The 15,685-nt window shown below is 40.7% G+C and overlaps 1 protein-coding gene across 3 annotated transcripts in view; it reads right to left on the bottom strand.

Moving 5' to 3' along the window:
- Positions 1–15,631, bottom strand: part of rbpms (RNA binding protein, mRNA processing factor) — a 16,127-nt gene extending 496 nt beyond the window's left edge. Inside the window, exons 1-8 of one of the 3 annotated variants that reach the window (XM_048186489.1) lie at positions 15,019–15,631; positions 14,597–14,674; positions 14,476–14,514; positions 10,824–10,886; positions 5,535–5,685; positions 4,829–4,947; positions 511–582; positions 192–294 (exon numbers count right to left, since the gene is read on the bottom strand). In XM_048186489.1, coding sequence (XP_048042446.1) covers positions 520–582; positions 4,829–4,947; positions 5,535–5,685; positions 10,824–10,886; positions 14,476–14,514; positions 14,597–14,674; positions 15,019–15,156 — 651 coding nt within the window. In that variant the 5' untranslated portion in view covers positions 15,157–15,631 and the 3' untranslated portion in view covers positions 192–294; positions 511–519. Of the gene's footprint in view, positions 1–176; positions 321–510; positions 583–4,828; positions 4,948–5,534; positions 5,686–10,823; positions 10,887–14,475; positions 14,515–14,596; positions 14,675–15,018 lie in introns of all 3 variants that reach the window. The other 2 variants (XM_048186490.1, XM_048186491.1) reach the window with 2 other exon arrangements.
- Positions 15,632–15,685: the final 54 nt, after the last annotated feature.

A 15,685-nucleotide genomic window follows, 5' to 3' on the forward strand; every position in this document is an offset into this window, starting at 1 on the left:
TGACCTTGTTTCTGTGTATCACACTCTTCCTTCACATAAATTAATCATTTACACTCAAATCAATATTTCACATTCATGTATGTATTTATCTGGTATGTGGCTGTGTAATAAACGGCTCTGATGTGTGTCGGGTTTATTTTATGACAAAGAGCAGCTGACTGAACATTATCACTTACATAAGAGTTACTCACTTCTAGTTTCAGACTGATGTAGCTGTATCTGTCAGAAGAGAGACGATGAAGAGTAAGACAGAAAAAGATCAGGAGCTCGTCTGTGTCGCGTCACACCTGCAGACTGACAAACATGAAACGGTTTTCAAGCTGCAGAAACACAAAGCTGGCGTCAGTCTTCAGCTCCTCATGAAGACCGTTTTCTCTTTGTGATGTTTAAAATAGTTCAAATGGATCGAATAGTCAATTAATCATTCTAATAATATGTAGATTAGTCAATTATCAAGATGATGCTGTGCTAGCATTGTATAAACCATGTGTGAATGTGTGTTATACTCACATATATACGTCAACAGAACTGCCGGCTCTTCCAGCCCTGATTGGTTGCGTCGGCAGAGGGCAGCCAGCGAATCTGACACACAAAACTCAAGTCAGAACATCCGCATGATCATTAATGTTCATATGTGTACAGTAGAGGCAGAGGGGGAATACTAATTTGTTAAAATCTCTAGTAAACTAGGATGTCATAAACTTTAGTTAGCATCTTTATTAGTGTTAGGTTAGGATTAGAGTTTTTTTAAAGGTCGATTAGCATGTCTTGGAGAACAGGGTGGCCAATGGTCAATAAAGCTGAAACTATAATATTTTGAAATCATTCATTTGAAAATTAATCAATTTGAAAAAATAACTTGAACTTTAATAAATGTGTGAAAAACTGATTTTACTTCAGCAATTGATTGTTGTAGTGTTCCCTTTGAATACGGTTCACTCGGACTGTGTCTGCTTTAGCTGATGCTTAATGGGGTAAACTCCTGTTTTCTGCAAATTCTGAAGCCTGATTGGTTCAAATGGCGTTTCAGCCTGCCAGAATGGGTGGGGTTGACTGCCTATAAAGTCACACAGAAACACCACTATTTCAGATCTGTTTCCTTTCAGCGTGAAGATCATTTCGCTGCTCCGAAGAAGACTGAAGCCTCGACGCTCTTCTCGCCATTGCAGAGCGAACAAAGACGCTTCAGCAGGCAAGCTGATTCCACCGATCTACCCTGCGGCCATCCACCGACTACTAAAAGAGCAAATTTCAAAGAAAATTTCCTGTGACGTTGTTGCAAATGTCACGCCACAAGTGCGGCTTGTGCACACTGAGTGTGTCTCATACTTGACTCCAGCCTCCCATACTGTGAGAAGATGAGCTTCGCAACGCTCTTCAGTGACCACCCACTCCCTCATCTCTTCCCCTCTCGAGCCAAGGGTAAAGGCTGAGAAGCGAGTGTGGCATGGTCTGATTTGTTGGTCTGACGATGATTGACTCGCGATGACTCCGCCCCTCCACCACCTAAAGAGACTGATGACGTGCGGCCTAGAATTGATACAGAGCTTTTGTGAGCCCTCTTAAAAGCTGTAGAAGAGCCCCAGAAGAGCCCGTCCGAGTGGTTCCTGCAGCCAGGGCCTTTTGGCCTTCAAGGAGTTCATGACGGAACTCAGAGGCCATCATTTCCTGGTCAGCTCGGATAACAGGATGGTGGTTGCCTTCATAAACCACCAAGGAGGTACCAGGTCTCGCCCTATATACAGACTTCCCTTGTGGGCATGAATGAACATCCGCTCAGTTAGGGTGGTTTACATGCCAGGCTCCTCGAACATAGGAGCAAACATGCTGTCACATGGCATTCCCCCCTGGGGGAATGATTCCCTGAAATAACAGGAATGAGCTTGCCATGCTACTATGCTGCCAAGCATGCTACCCGCTTCTCAGTCCAAAGAGCTGAATAGTTGGTAGGCTGAAACGCCATTTGTCTGTGCAACTGCACAGACGTGAACCAATCAGGCTTCAGAATTCTGAGAAAACAGGAGTTTTTCCTATAAGCATCAGCTAAAGCAGACGCAATGCTCGTTCTCGTCATCTCAGGGAACCAGGGTTACGGGAGTAACCATAACGTCCGTCTTGTTGCTGATTGTTTTGTACACTGTAATGAACTTTTTTTTTTGTCATAGCAGAAGCTTTAAGATAATGAATAGATCATTTAAAACAATTTGAGTTCAAATCAATATTTCATGTCCACAGTGATTTATCTGGTGAGCAGTCATGTAATGGCACCTTTCCATTGCGTGGTACAACTCGGCTTGACTCGCTTTACTTTCGGTTTGCTTTTCCACTGCAGTTTAGTACCGCTTCAAAATGGGTGGAATTATAACCTGATCTTGTAGTCGCGCCGCCTCTACTGCCGTGGATCCGCACCTTGGCTACTAACGAGTCTGCACCTTGTCTACTGACCACGATACAGTCATTTCTTTTTCTTTTCTTTCAATTTGTGTGTAACAGTCATTTAAAGCAAGTCGTTTAAAAAACATTACATTAACAAATGATACTGCGGTGGCTGTTATTGACTATTTAAATATAACGGGTTTGGTGTCTCGTGTTTCAAATCCAATGATGCTGGTAGTGACGATTCTCTCATAACAATCAGTGATCTGCAGTGTTTACATGTTACATTTAGTATCAGTACAGCATGCTTGGAATCTCCACTGAGGTGGTACTATTTAAACGAGCCGTAGGCTATTATCATGCCAGACTGAACCGTACCATGCAGTGGAAAAGTGCCATAATAAGCTGTGTATTATACCTTACATATACGTTTTGTTTGAACTTGTTTGTTTGTCTTGGCTAAAAGCCACTTGCAATGAACTGTTATTCTTAATGGAAGCTTGGAGTTTACCACAAGTGAAAAAAATATTTCAACTCAAATCAATAATTTGTATCCATTCATTTAATTATGTGGCACGTAGCCATGTAATAAACAGGATAATGTACAGCCAGTCGATTGTTATCACAAAATAAACCCTGGCAGGGTGATCAATCAGGACTGTGAAGTGGACATTATCCTAACATAACGACCAGTTGGGTATACTGCAGCTCAGTTTGGGATTGAAAGGATTTAACATTCTAATGTTCTCTTTCATCTGTCCAGCGACAGCAGAAACTCCTGCATCAAGTTCTCACGCTGGGACGGACCGTCACAGAACAGACAGAGTTCATAATACAATGCACACTTCAGAAGGTCTAATAGCTGGAATCCCTGAAGACTACGAGATTCATGGAATTTAATGTGTATTCACGAGTTCGACTTGCAAATAAGTCAGATAAATAAATAGTATGCATATCTGGCGTGCTGTCCGAGGAGAGGGCTCCGAGCTCTGTATTTGGCCCGAACCCAGAGTACTCCCCCCGTATTCTAGTTTAGGAAGATAACCGGACAAGTGTGAGGAGACGGGGTGGTGGAGGGATGCTGAAAAACTCTTAAGGAACATGGATGAGTCGACTGCTTATTTATAATGTTTATTACCGATTGCTGACAGCTGGAATGACGTGATGACTGAAAGGATCATTTGAAAGTGCTCCTCCCGAATTTTGTTAATAAAACATCATTTAAATTCAAAGACTTGTGTAAATGACATAACTGCATATTTGTTAAATGAAGACGATATATGATTATTATAGAGCGTACTTTTTATTATTAGACAGGACAGTTTAACACACACCAAAATAATGCGTTGGGAGTAATGGAGCTTGAAGTACATGAGTGAAACTGTGAGGAACTGTAGGCAGGTGTGCGTTACCTGAGCGTGCAGTGAGGAACTGTAGGCAGGTGTGTTTAACCTGAGCGTGCAGTGAGGAATTGTAGGCAGGTGTGCGTTACCTGAGCGTGCAGTGAGGAACTGTAGGCAGGTGTGCGTTACCTGAGCGTGCAGTGAGGAGCTGTAGGCAGGTGTGCGTTACCTGAGCGTGCAGTGATAAACTGTAGGCAGGTGTGTTTAACCTGAGCGTGCAGTGAGGAATTGTAGGCAGGTGTGCGTTACCTGAGCGTGCAGTGAGGAACTGTAGGCAGGTGTGCGTTACCTGAGCGTGCAGTGAGGAACTGTAGGCAGGTGTGTTTAACCTGAGCGTGCAGTGAGGAATTGTAGGCAGGTGTGCGTTACCTGAGCGTGCAGTGAGGAACTGTAGGCAGGTGTGCGTTACCTGAGCGTGCAGTGAGGAATTGTAGGCAGGTGTGCTTTATCTGAGCGTGCAGTGAGGAACTGTAGGCAGGTGTGCGTTACCTGAGCGTGCAGTGAGGAACTGTAGGCAGGTGTGTGTTACCTGAGCGTGCAGTGAGGAACTGTAGGCAGGTGTGCGTTACCTGAGCGTGCAGTGAGGAATTGTAGGCAGGTGTGCTTTATCTGAGCGTGCAGTGAGGAACTGTAGGCAGGTGTGCGTTACCTGAGCGTGCAGTGAGGAATTGTAGGCAGGTGTGCGTTACCTGAGCGTGCAGTGAGGAACTGTAGGCAGGTGTGCGTTACCTGAGCGTGCAGTGAGGAATTGTAGGCAGGTGTGCTTTATCTGAGCGTGCAGTGAGGAACTGTAGGCAGGTGTGCGTTACCTGAGCGTGCAGTGAGGAACTGTAGGCAGGTGTGCGTTACCTGAGCGTGCAGTGAGGAACTGTAGGCAGGTGTGTTTAACCTGAGCGTGCAGTGATAAACTGTAGGCAGGTGTGTTTAACCTGAGCGTGCAGTGAGGAATTGTAGGCAGGTGTGCGTTACCTGAGCGTGCAGTGAGGAACTGTAGGCAGGTGTGCTTTATCTGAGCGTGCAGTGAGGAATTGTAGGCAGGTGTGCGTTACCTGAGCGTGCAGTGAGGAACTGTAAGCATACGCAGCAGGTGGCAGTTCAGCGGGGTACAGCGGGTACGATGCCCACACATCAGGACTGCTGGGATACAGCGCAGGCACAGTGAACTCATCTAAACAACAACAGGACTAGAGTGAGTTTACAGGAGAAGAGCCGTAGTGTATGCGTTCAATTGTTTTTTGTTAAATTTTTTTTTAGTTTTAGTTTAGTTTTAATTTTGTGAACACATTTCTATTTAGTTTTTATATATTTACATTCAGTTTCAGTTATAGTAATTATAGTTTAGCAGGGTTATCTCCCTGAGATAACGGGAATTAGCATTGTGTAGCTGCCTGTGCTACTACGCTCATGCACGAGTCGACACTTAATAATAATAATAATAATAATAATAATATTTATTTATATAGCGCCTTTCCAGAGGATGCTTTACAATGTACATGTAACAAGGAAGAAATAATACAAGTAAAGCAGACTCCTCAGTCGAAAGATCCTGACGATATGGCATCCAGCACTTGTATAGGCAGTCAGCCCCACTCATTTTGGTGGGCTAAAATTTGTCTGTGCAGGTGACATGATCCAATCAGGCTTCAGGTTTCCCCATAGCATCAGAAACTGATGCAATGCTCATTCCCGTTATCTCAGGGAACCGGTGTTACATGTCTAGATAGACAAATGTATGTGTGTGTGTGTTTTACTCACATGGGTCTCGGCTGACACAGGGCAGTCCAGGACTTTGTCTGGATGGAGGAGGGTTTGGGATTCCCACTAGTTTGTTCTTGGCCATCTTGGTATTGGCTTTGGCAAACTCCAGTCGTAAAGTCTGGGGAATATCAGGGTCAAAGCGAACTCCCTGAAAAAGAGGAATCAAACGTCATTACAGCAAACATGTCTTCCTCTTGCTGAAATCAATCTAAATCTCGCACCACACAACTCAAATGATGTGTGTTTTATACATCTCATATATACAGATCTCTACAGCAGGGTTTCTCAGACAGCGATTCATTTACTCACCCTTTTGTTGTTGCAAACCTGTAAGAGTTTCTCTCTTCTGTTGAACTAAAAAGAATAATGCTGGTAACCAGACAGTTGACGATGCTTATTGACTTCCACAGTAGGAAAAAAAAAGTAAGTCAATGGCTATCGTCAACTGTCTGGTTACCAGCATTCTTCAAGTCAAGTCAAGTCAAGTCACCCTTATTTATATAGCGCTTTTTACAATGCAGATTGTGTCAAAGCAGCTTTACATTGATAATTGGTATATAATTTTCCTTTTAAAGAATAGTGTCAATGCAGGCAGATCAAAAGCACTGTTGAATAAATGTCAAGAATACTGTTGAATATCAAATGTCAAATCAAATTAAATTAAATCAGGGCTGCACGATTAATCGTATTTTAATCACGATAACGATGTCTGCTTCTCCTGACTGATTTTAAATAATCGTCACGATATTGGCCCGCTCTATGAAAATGAACATAATTTGGAAATATTGGAAGTAATATTAGGAGTTTCGCTGTTTTGTCTTTTGAAGTTCCTAAAGGTTTCACCAGTTTTCATAATGTTGATCAGCTAGAAATGATTGTTCTTTGCTTTACAAATTTGCTGGGCAATTTGAATCTGGTTTGAAAGTATCTTCTTTTTAGTTCAACAGAAGAAAGAAACTCAAACAGGTTTGGAACAACTTAGGGGTGAGAAAATGATGACAATTTTCATTTATGGGTGAACTAACCCTTTATGGAGATCCTGTGTCAGGTTACAGGTTTATTTGTATAGCGCTTTCACAGTAAACACTGTTATAAAGCAGCTTTACATATTGGATTACTCTGTCGTATTATGCATCAAAATGCATCGAAAATTAACACTTTTCTAGGATTAGTCCATAATTCTTTACTTTTAATTATTTTCTTAGTCCCACGGAACAATTAGCAAACAAAACAGGAAGTATAAATACATAGGTTAACAGAGGGAACTAAACAAGAACAGCTGAACTAAATAAAAACTAATGTGTAGCCAATAAACCTAACAAGAACTAATGCGGATACGACAGGAAGTAAACTAAACAGAACAGACGCAGGTTTGACAGCAGTTTGTGTGGCACAATGCAGTACACCAGTCGCATATGCCACCAATTTTCACGAGAGGCCACTAAAAAGTGTCTTTTATTAGCCAATGGCAAGTAAATTGTACGATTTCAGTTGCCTGTAATTGAGTTATTATTACAAGCTATTGAGCTCTTTCACATCTTGCACTTCAACAGACAATTTCACACAAAATAATGCCAAAATGCCCGTCTTGGTGATTATCCTAGTAAACATAGTCAGTTTTGTCTTTTGTAAGCAGTCGGAAAGTAAACGCATGTGTAACAGTATACTAAATCCGTGTATTAGTCTTAAAGTGACAGCAGCCTAATATTCCTGCTGCTGTCTGTGTTTTTAATGTTAATCAAACAACAAGGATTAATCTATATTTAATTTATGCAGTGAAGACTATGCAGTGCTATTTTACACGTCATTACTTAATTCAATTTCTGTACTTAATCTACATCTAACTACTGTTAGATCTACCTTAAAAACCTGAACAGCACTGTTTATTTAATAGGCATTTTTTCTATTGTGTTTATTTATGCTATTGCTTGTAGTTTGATTATTTGACCTTATTTTATTGCAGACTGTTTACTTGACTTTAATGGTGTTTGAAATGTATATATTATTATATTCATGTAGAATTTTCTTCATTTGCATTGTTCTTGCATTCCACGTAAAAAGTCAGAAGCCAATGGCGACTCGAGCTTCAGTGTGTCTGTAGAGGTTCTGTGGTTAAACATGTAAGACTATCAGTGTAACGGAGAGAGTCCACTGGAGGAGAGCGTAGTGAGAACCCAAGTGCAGTTTATTGACAATAATCCAAAATACAGACGTGAACATGAACAGGAACAGAAACGTGGCTTGACTTGACTATAGACAAAACGACTCAACGACAGCAGGTTACATTGATAATACATGACAAAGACAACCAATGGGGAAGTGACACAAGGAACAAGAGAACCAATGAAAAAACATAACTGAAAACCACATGACCAAAAACAACCAATGAGAACATGACACATGGACTAAGGGAGAACACGAGGAGCAAGGGAAACATGACGCAAACAAGCAACATGAAACAAACTACAAAATAAAAGACATGAAATCATAAACGTGAAAACAAAACCAAAACACCCGTGACAATCAGTTGAATTACGATGGTCAATTGGCACAATTGTGATTGTAGTCCTACTGTGCTTGCTTATTAAAAACTGTCACTAATCAGTTAAAAAAAAAAGCAATTTTACACCAGAAACATTAAACAAATGAGATGAAGTGTTTTAAAACTAGGGGTGTGCGACACAAGCCGACTGGTCAGTTCAACAATACAGCTGCTGCTAGTCAACTTGGAAAATCGTTTACAACTCTTTTTATTTTATTTTATTTTTTTATTTTTTTTTTTTTTGCACATTTAATGTTTTACTTTATATTTTTATAAAGGTTACATTTAAATTACCATCATGTTAATGTCACATCTTGAAATTAATATATTATTTTGAAAAGTGTATATCTGCAGAAAAAAAAAACATTTGTTGTTTTTCTCTGTGGCGCTCGCGGTGGGTTCAGAGAAATGTGGGAAGATCAGCAAGGTGAGGGAGTATTGTGAAAGCCTACACAAAACTTTTCCATTTTCTTCTATGTCATGTCAAACTAGAGTAACAATTAAGCTTGGTTAGGCTTTGTTATACATCTGGCTATGAGGGACAAAAAAACATCATGAATGAAACATGAACAGTTGCTCTAGCAACATCCTAACGAAGAAAATACGGATAATTAATGTATTTCTCAGTGTTTTTTCTTGTGATTTTTGCCACCTGTCATGTGTACAGATACTCTTCATACACGAGAAGCACGTTCAAACCAGGACACGCACTGCGTGTCACTCAAGCGGTAACAAACAACAAAATCTTAATGCGCTGATTTATTATGTGGACTAACTTTTATTTGAGGAAATCTGTTTATAAAGGTATTGGTCCTGCGCTACAGAGTGGAGCAGATATGACGTCAATCAGCAGTTAGCATCACACTGCCCAACATAGGCTTTTGGATTATTGCACAAAGCAAGCTCTGTGATCAAAGGCTTATGATACACGTTTTGTCCATCAAGACGATTTTCACAGATAAACATAACTTTTATGAATTTTGAAGCCTAAATGCAGTCACCAAAAGTAAAAAGCTAAAGATAGGCTACATACATTCGCTCGACTTCACCATCATTAAGTTTCGACAACTCTTTCAGTTTTTATCTAAAAACATTTTCCCATAATGTTTGAGTTAGACTAGTTTATAAGAGCATAATGAGGCTGTAAAAGGGGACTGAGTTTACCTGTCCGGCGTGATGACGTTAATGTCCCCGACAGCCTGTGGAGTCCTTGTTAGTATCCGCAACTTCAAGACACATAACAGCTTAAAAAATCCCAAGTGGGGTAATACTGTAGTATTTTATGTCTTAGAATAAAACGTGAAAGTGTCTTGAGCTTGAGTTCACCACAGACTTTATTTCAGCCATTTAACCAAAATCCCATTCAAAAAAACCCATTGACTAGCTAAAATGCTAACTCGCTTCCGTGTTTTGGCCTACAAAGTGATGTCATACCTGCACCACCCTACTGACTAAGTTGATTTGAATAAATATGTCTATAATGGCTAACGTTGCTGAAGTGAACGCTCAGGTTTAATATACAATGATTATTATGCAATTCAAGCACATCGCATCTATTTTTAGCAGTATTCAGTATGGGATTTGATTAGATTTAGTGTTCTCTCAAATGTATCGCATATACAGACCGACCCCAGGGGGCAGAGTTGGACTATGGGGGTGGGGTTAGATACCAGGGGGCGGAGTTGGACTATGGGGGTGGGGTTAGATCCCAGGGGCGGAGTTGGACTATGGGGGTGGGGTTAGATCCCAGGGGGCGGAGTTGGACTATGGGGGTGGGGTTAGATCCCAGGGGGCGGAGTTGGACTACGGGGGTGGGGTTAGATCCCAGGGGGCGGAGTTGGACTACGGGGTGGGGTTAGATCCCAGGGAGTGGGGTTGGACTACGGGGTGGGGTTAGATCACAGGGAGTGGGGTTGGACTACGGGGTGGGGTTAGATCCCAGGGGGCGGAGTTGGACTATGGGGGTGGGGTTAGATCCCAGGGGCGGAGTTGGACTACGGGGGTGGGGTTAGATCACAGGGGGCGGGGTTGGGCTATGGGGTGGGGTTAGATCCCAGGGGGCGGGGTTGGACTAGTTGGTTGCAAAATTTCCAAATTTAAATGTCCACATTTAAACGGTTATGAAATTAGTTGTTGCGCACATCCCTAATTCAAACTACTGTTTGCTTTAGTTTTCAGTCCAGCTGTGTCACATGACATGAATAGTGTAACGGTAAGTATCAAGACTTCAAATTTAGACCAAACTCACATGTCAAGATCTGTAATCAAACAATAATCATAGTTTGTACAATTCAGTTCAAGTAACCCATACAAAGACATGGGAAACAACCTAATTCAAACGCAAAACAAAGCCATTTTAATGCTGCCTTTCATTATTTGTGTGTGTGCATCTAATTTTAAGATTTATTAACTGCAGAGCTCAAATCCTCTCAAGGTCAGTCTCTCCTGTTTCACACTGAGATTAAAACCAAATCCTGGATCAATGAAAGCAAGAGAGACAGAGAATGAGAAGCAGATGAAGTCTTTAATCTATGGATTGTCTCATTTTCAGGGCAAAAACTGCGTCCTGACAAACGATTGCTTGAGTTCCCACAACTGGAGCGTTCTGCTGTTTCGTACACAAACGTGATCGTGTGTGAAGTTTCTGTGTGTGTGTGTGAACGTGTCTTCTGTCGAATCCACACACCAGGAGCCTTTGGTCTTTTTTTAGCAATGTCATGTTGAGAAGATAGCATTAAACTTACGTTCAGGGCGATCTTAGCAGCCTCCGCCTCCGAGCGACTGTCAAAACTTACAAACCCCACCGGCTGCAAAAAACACAGAGAAATCAAGGCAAGGAACAGAAAAAGCTCTTCAAACTGCACAAAACAGCAGTTTCTAACGATTTGGATGTAAAGACGACTGAGTGACTGTTAAAGTCAACATGAAATGACATTCAAAGCACATTTTAATAATAACAATAATACATATTTTATTTAAAGGCACCTTTCAAAACACTCAAGGACACCGTACAGTTGAATGATAGTCATAAAACAAATCAAGACACAATACAACAAAACAACAACTATTTAACATACGATATTTAAAATTGATCAGAGAAAGCTCATTTAAATAGGTACGTTTTAAGACGTGATTTAAAAGTAGCCAGACAATCACTTTCTTGTAAAGATTGTGGAAGAGATTTCCAGAGACGAGGAGCAGCGCAGCTGAACGCCCTGAACGAACAGAGGGTACGACAAGAGAAACGGATGAAGAAGATCGAAGTGGACGCTTCGGGGTGTAGATATGAAGCAAATCAGAGAGATATGAGGGTGCGAGATGGTGAAGAGCTTAGAAAGTGAGAAGCAGAATCTTGTATTTAACAGGAAGCCAGTGTAGATGATAGAGGACAGGAGAGATGCTCGACGGAGGAGGTTCTAGTGATTATACGGGCAGCTGAGTTTATGAAGGAGTTTGTGAGGAAAAATAGAAGAGAATTACAATAATCAATGCGGGAAGAGTGACTAGAGCGTGTACAGGAACTGGACGGAGACGACGGATGATCTGTAGGTGGAAATATGCAGACCGAGTAATATTGTTCACATGCCTTTCAAAAGACAAAGTACTATCAAGGACGACACCCAGACTCTTAACCTGGAAGATGGAGAGATTATAGAAATATCAATGGAAAGTGAAAAGCTATTGGATTTTATCAGAATTTATTCAACTTGAGAAAATTGTGTGAAAACCAGGATTTAATCTCTTCTTTTACTGACGTATTTCCCAGTGACACAATGTTCAGGGAAATAACATCAGTCAGGACTTGATTTAGTCATGGTGAACTGATGTGATGCTGTAAAGTGTGTGTTTCTGATCTGAATGGGATTTTGCAGTTGATTTTAGAGACTTTGAAGGAATTAAAGAGAAGATCAGGACTGGTACAGCAATAAACCAACCGTTGCACAATCACTGACCGCTGTGACCGACAGAAACTGACACTGTTATTTACCACTGCGGCCGAGAGATAAACAGAAACAGCCTGACATACGGAAATGAGATGTAGATTCACCACCGTCACCACAAAACTTTCTATCATTTTGGTCCTCCTTCTGCTGACTTGCAGTGACCTCTGACCCTCACCCTAAACTCACAAAACCTTCTCTGCTGTCTTATTACATTATACACCTCTGTTTGTTTAATATCTTCATAAGCCAGTTCAGCTTTTACTGTGGAGACGTTTGTTCACACACACTTTATCAGCGACGTCCTCTCATGTTATTTCTGACCCTCGAATGTCCTCGTTATAACACAGGAAGTGTGTCTCAACTTCCTTTAACGCTTTTGAAAAAATAAGAGGCATTTCTAAAAATACACAAACACTCCAACTATATAAAGCTTCACAAAGAAAGAAAGAAAGAAAGAAAGAAAGTATATGTGGAGATGACATAAAACATTTATTAATTTGTTCAGTATTTTAAACAGGTATAACTCATAATAATTCAGACTTGATATGGAATATTTCTATTTTTAATAGTTCAAGTGAATTTAGTGATTTCAAAACAGATAATAAATATTGAGTGACCATTTATAAAACAAATATATATCTTCCTTTCATTTACACATTCATATAGATATTTAGCCAAAATCCTCACATTAATAAATATAAAGTTCGTGGACACATTATTCATCAACTTCTGGAGAAATGAGAATAAAAACATCAACCATATAAATATTGATCTATAATGGATCTATAATATAGCACTATATTTTGTATAAAATTAACGCTGCATTAAATTACAAAAAAACTTCCTGTAGTCATCTGACTATCTGCAAAGTTACCCAGAACACACCAGTTATCAACTTGCAACCTCCTAGCAACCACCCAAAACATCCTAGCAACACCATAATAGCACCCTAGCAACTGCCTAGAAACCACTCAAAGTACAATAGTGACTGCATAGCAACACCCTGTCTGAGGATCAGCATCAGCTCTAAAGCCGGGGACACACCTAACGATTGTAAGGCCGATTATGAGTGTAATTTGATACTTACGACTGATCATGTCCAATCGCGCCGAGTCAGAGCCAGTTGCGTTCAGTCGGTGTTTACAGTTGGTGCTTAAAATCGTGCAGTGTGCTGCGTCTAACGATTCTAGTCTTAGAATTTTTAGAAACAGTCATTGCCAGTCCTCCTCACAAAGATTCTTCTCAAATTTTATAATTCCCACTTCTGAAGTAGTGATTACGAGCAAATCGCATTCAAGTTTCGAAAGGAAAGTCATTTTTACAATAGCGCTGAGAGCACGTGAAGGCAGCATAATATTTGCGACCGATGATGTCTCTGTTTCCTTGGAGACTGTGTCAGGCGATTGTAAACAAGCGGCGAAATGGCGTCAAAAAACGTTTGCAACATAAATACACATTGGACAACCGGTATGGAAGAAAAACTGGTTGAACTCTGGCAAGAGTACGAATACAACATATCTTCGAAAGAATAACGTACCATAATAGAAGTGATAAGGAAAGAAGCTGGGCTGCTATTGCGGAAGCTTTGAACGTATCAGGTACAGGACCGGATTATCCATAGACGGGATTGGGCGAGTGTCCTGGGGCACCAGCCAATAGGGGGGCAACAAGTGATAAAGATAATGACTAACGTTAGACTTTTTTTTATCATGTTTTGTATATTATTTATCTGGAAAGATACGGATACAAAATTAACAGTTAATGATACAATATATACAGAGAGAATATAAAGAGCCCTGCCCCTTTGATCGCGAAAGTGAAAGTGCCCTTTGAGGTCGCATTGTGGTAGTATAATTTACTTCTGTGGTAATTTAATGGTCTGTACAGTGCCGTTTCAAGTCGAACAAGCTTCATTGAGGATCGCAGCTTATCGTTGCTTAACAACGGCGACACCACCAGAGTGCAAGCTCTAAAAATAGATTAATTTACCAAAGTTTACTCACCTCAAATTCTCTCTGTTGAAAACAAAGTGCGCGTTTTCCTCTTTTTTTTTTATTTTTTCGCACAAATATAGCTGCAGATGAAGAGCGCCAGCTGTTTGTTTACATCCATTTTCAAGATCCCGCGCACAGCGTGTTGCTTAGCAGCGGTCTCAATCGTAAACGTTTGTGTTCTTCTCCGACTGTCAACGATTAAAATCGGCTCCAGTTGAAGGAAACAATCGGTATGTGTGTTCTGTTCAGTCTTAGAATGTTTCAGCTAATCGTTAGGTGTGTCCCCGGCTTAACCCTGCTGTGACTGATCGCGTTTCTCTTCTTTCTCTCCTGATCTTCAGGTTCAGGATGATTGCGTGACGACTTCATCTCCAGAGTTCATTGAGAGTATTAATGTGTAACACATGCATTATATAATTGTGATTCATATACTTGAAGGAATTGTTGATATTTCTCACCTGTTTAGAGGTGAATCTGATCAAGGATCCTTCATAACCCTAATGAAGAGAATCAAATATGAAGGACGTTTCATGATGAACACAAACATTTAGATTTTGGATTCAGGTCAATGAATCTCACCTGGAAAGGCCTGAATAACAGGTAAAGCTCTCTGGGCTTGATGTCCAGCGGCAAACCGCTGACGAACAGAGTCCTGACCTGCAGAAGAGGGTCACGTGATCACTGCTGGAAACGCGTTATTATCGTGTATCAGGAGAATCACTCGCACTTCAAAGTGTTTGTATTTTCTCTTTCTAAAGACTTTGGTGTTTCAGAGAGAACAGTGATGCAGCAGAACACACGAACTACACCATCAAACAAAGTCAAAACACGAGAAAGAAAAATTCATAAGATCTGCTCAATAACACATGAACACTGATATCATCCAATTAACTTTTAGTGTCACTGCCAGTTTCGAGTTTTAAATGTTGCTAATATTTTAAATTAAGCTAATGATATTCATTATAGTTATCATTATTATTATGAAGTAAATAGTAACTTACTTCTTCATCCGGGCTGTTATGTTCATTCTCGCTGGAATTGTTCATTCTGGAGCAGAAATATGAAATTAAACTCATGAGCTCGTGCAGAACGTCTGCCAGCTCCGGCGCGCTCCCGTGGTGAGATGCGCGCGTCCGCATTGCGCGTCATGGTGGCGTCGTGCGCGAGCTTGATTTAAAAGGACAAAACCTCTCTTTTCCTTAAAAAACTTTTTTTTGTTTGTTTTTTTTTTTTTACTTTTTCCTTATTCAGCAAATAATGAGTGATAACTTTAGAAAATGCCCATCAGTGAGCCATCCACAAACACTGAAAATAACAGACATGGGAAGAGAAAAACACCCAGATGTTTAAAGTGTACGGAAATACTGTAGAAGAAATGTCAATTCACATCAGAAGTTCAAACCATAATGCAAAGGTCATCTGTCACAACACCTTAACCAGCGCTGACCGCTGCCCTTTAATACCTGCAGCCTCTGTGCGCTAATAATAGACCTGTCATATTCAATCAAACTGCAACTTATGCTTTATATAGATGCTCTAAACAACCTTACAAACGTCAGAATGTGTGTGTGTGTGTGTGTGTGTGTGTGTGTGTGTGTGTGTGTGTGTGTGTGTGTGTGTGTGTGTGTGTCTCACAACAGCTGGAAATGGAATGCTAAATATTGACCA

Source organism: Megalobrama amblycephala, linkage group LG3, assembly GCF_018812025.1.
Source record: "Megalobrama amblycephala isolate DHTTF-2021 linkage group LG3, ASM1881202v1, whole genome shotgun sequence".
In the NCBI taxonomy this organism is placed as follows: Eukaryota; Metazoa; Chordata; class Actinopteri; order Cypriniformes; family Xenocyprididae; genus Megalobrama; species Megalobrama amblycephala.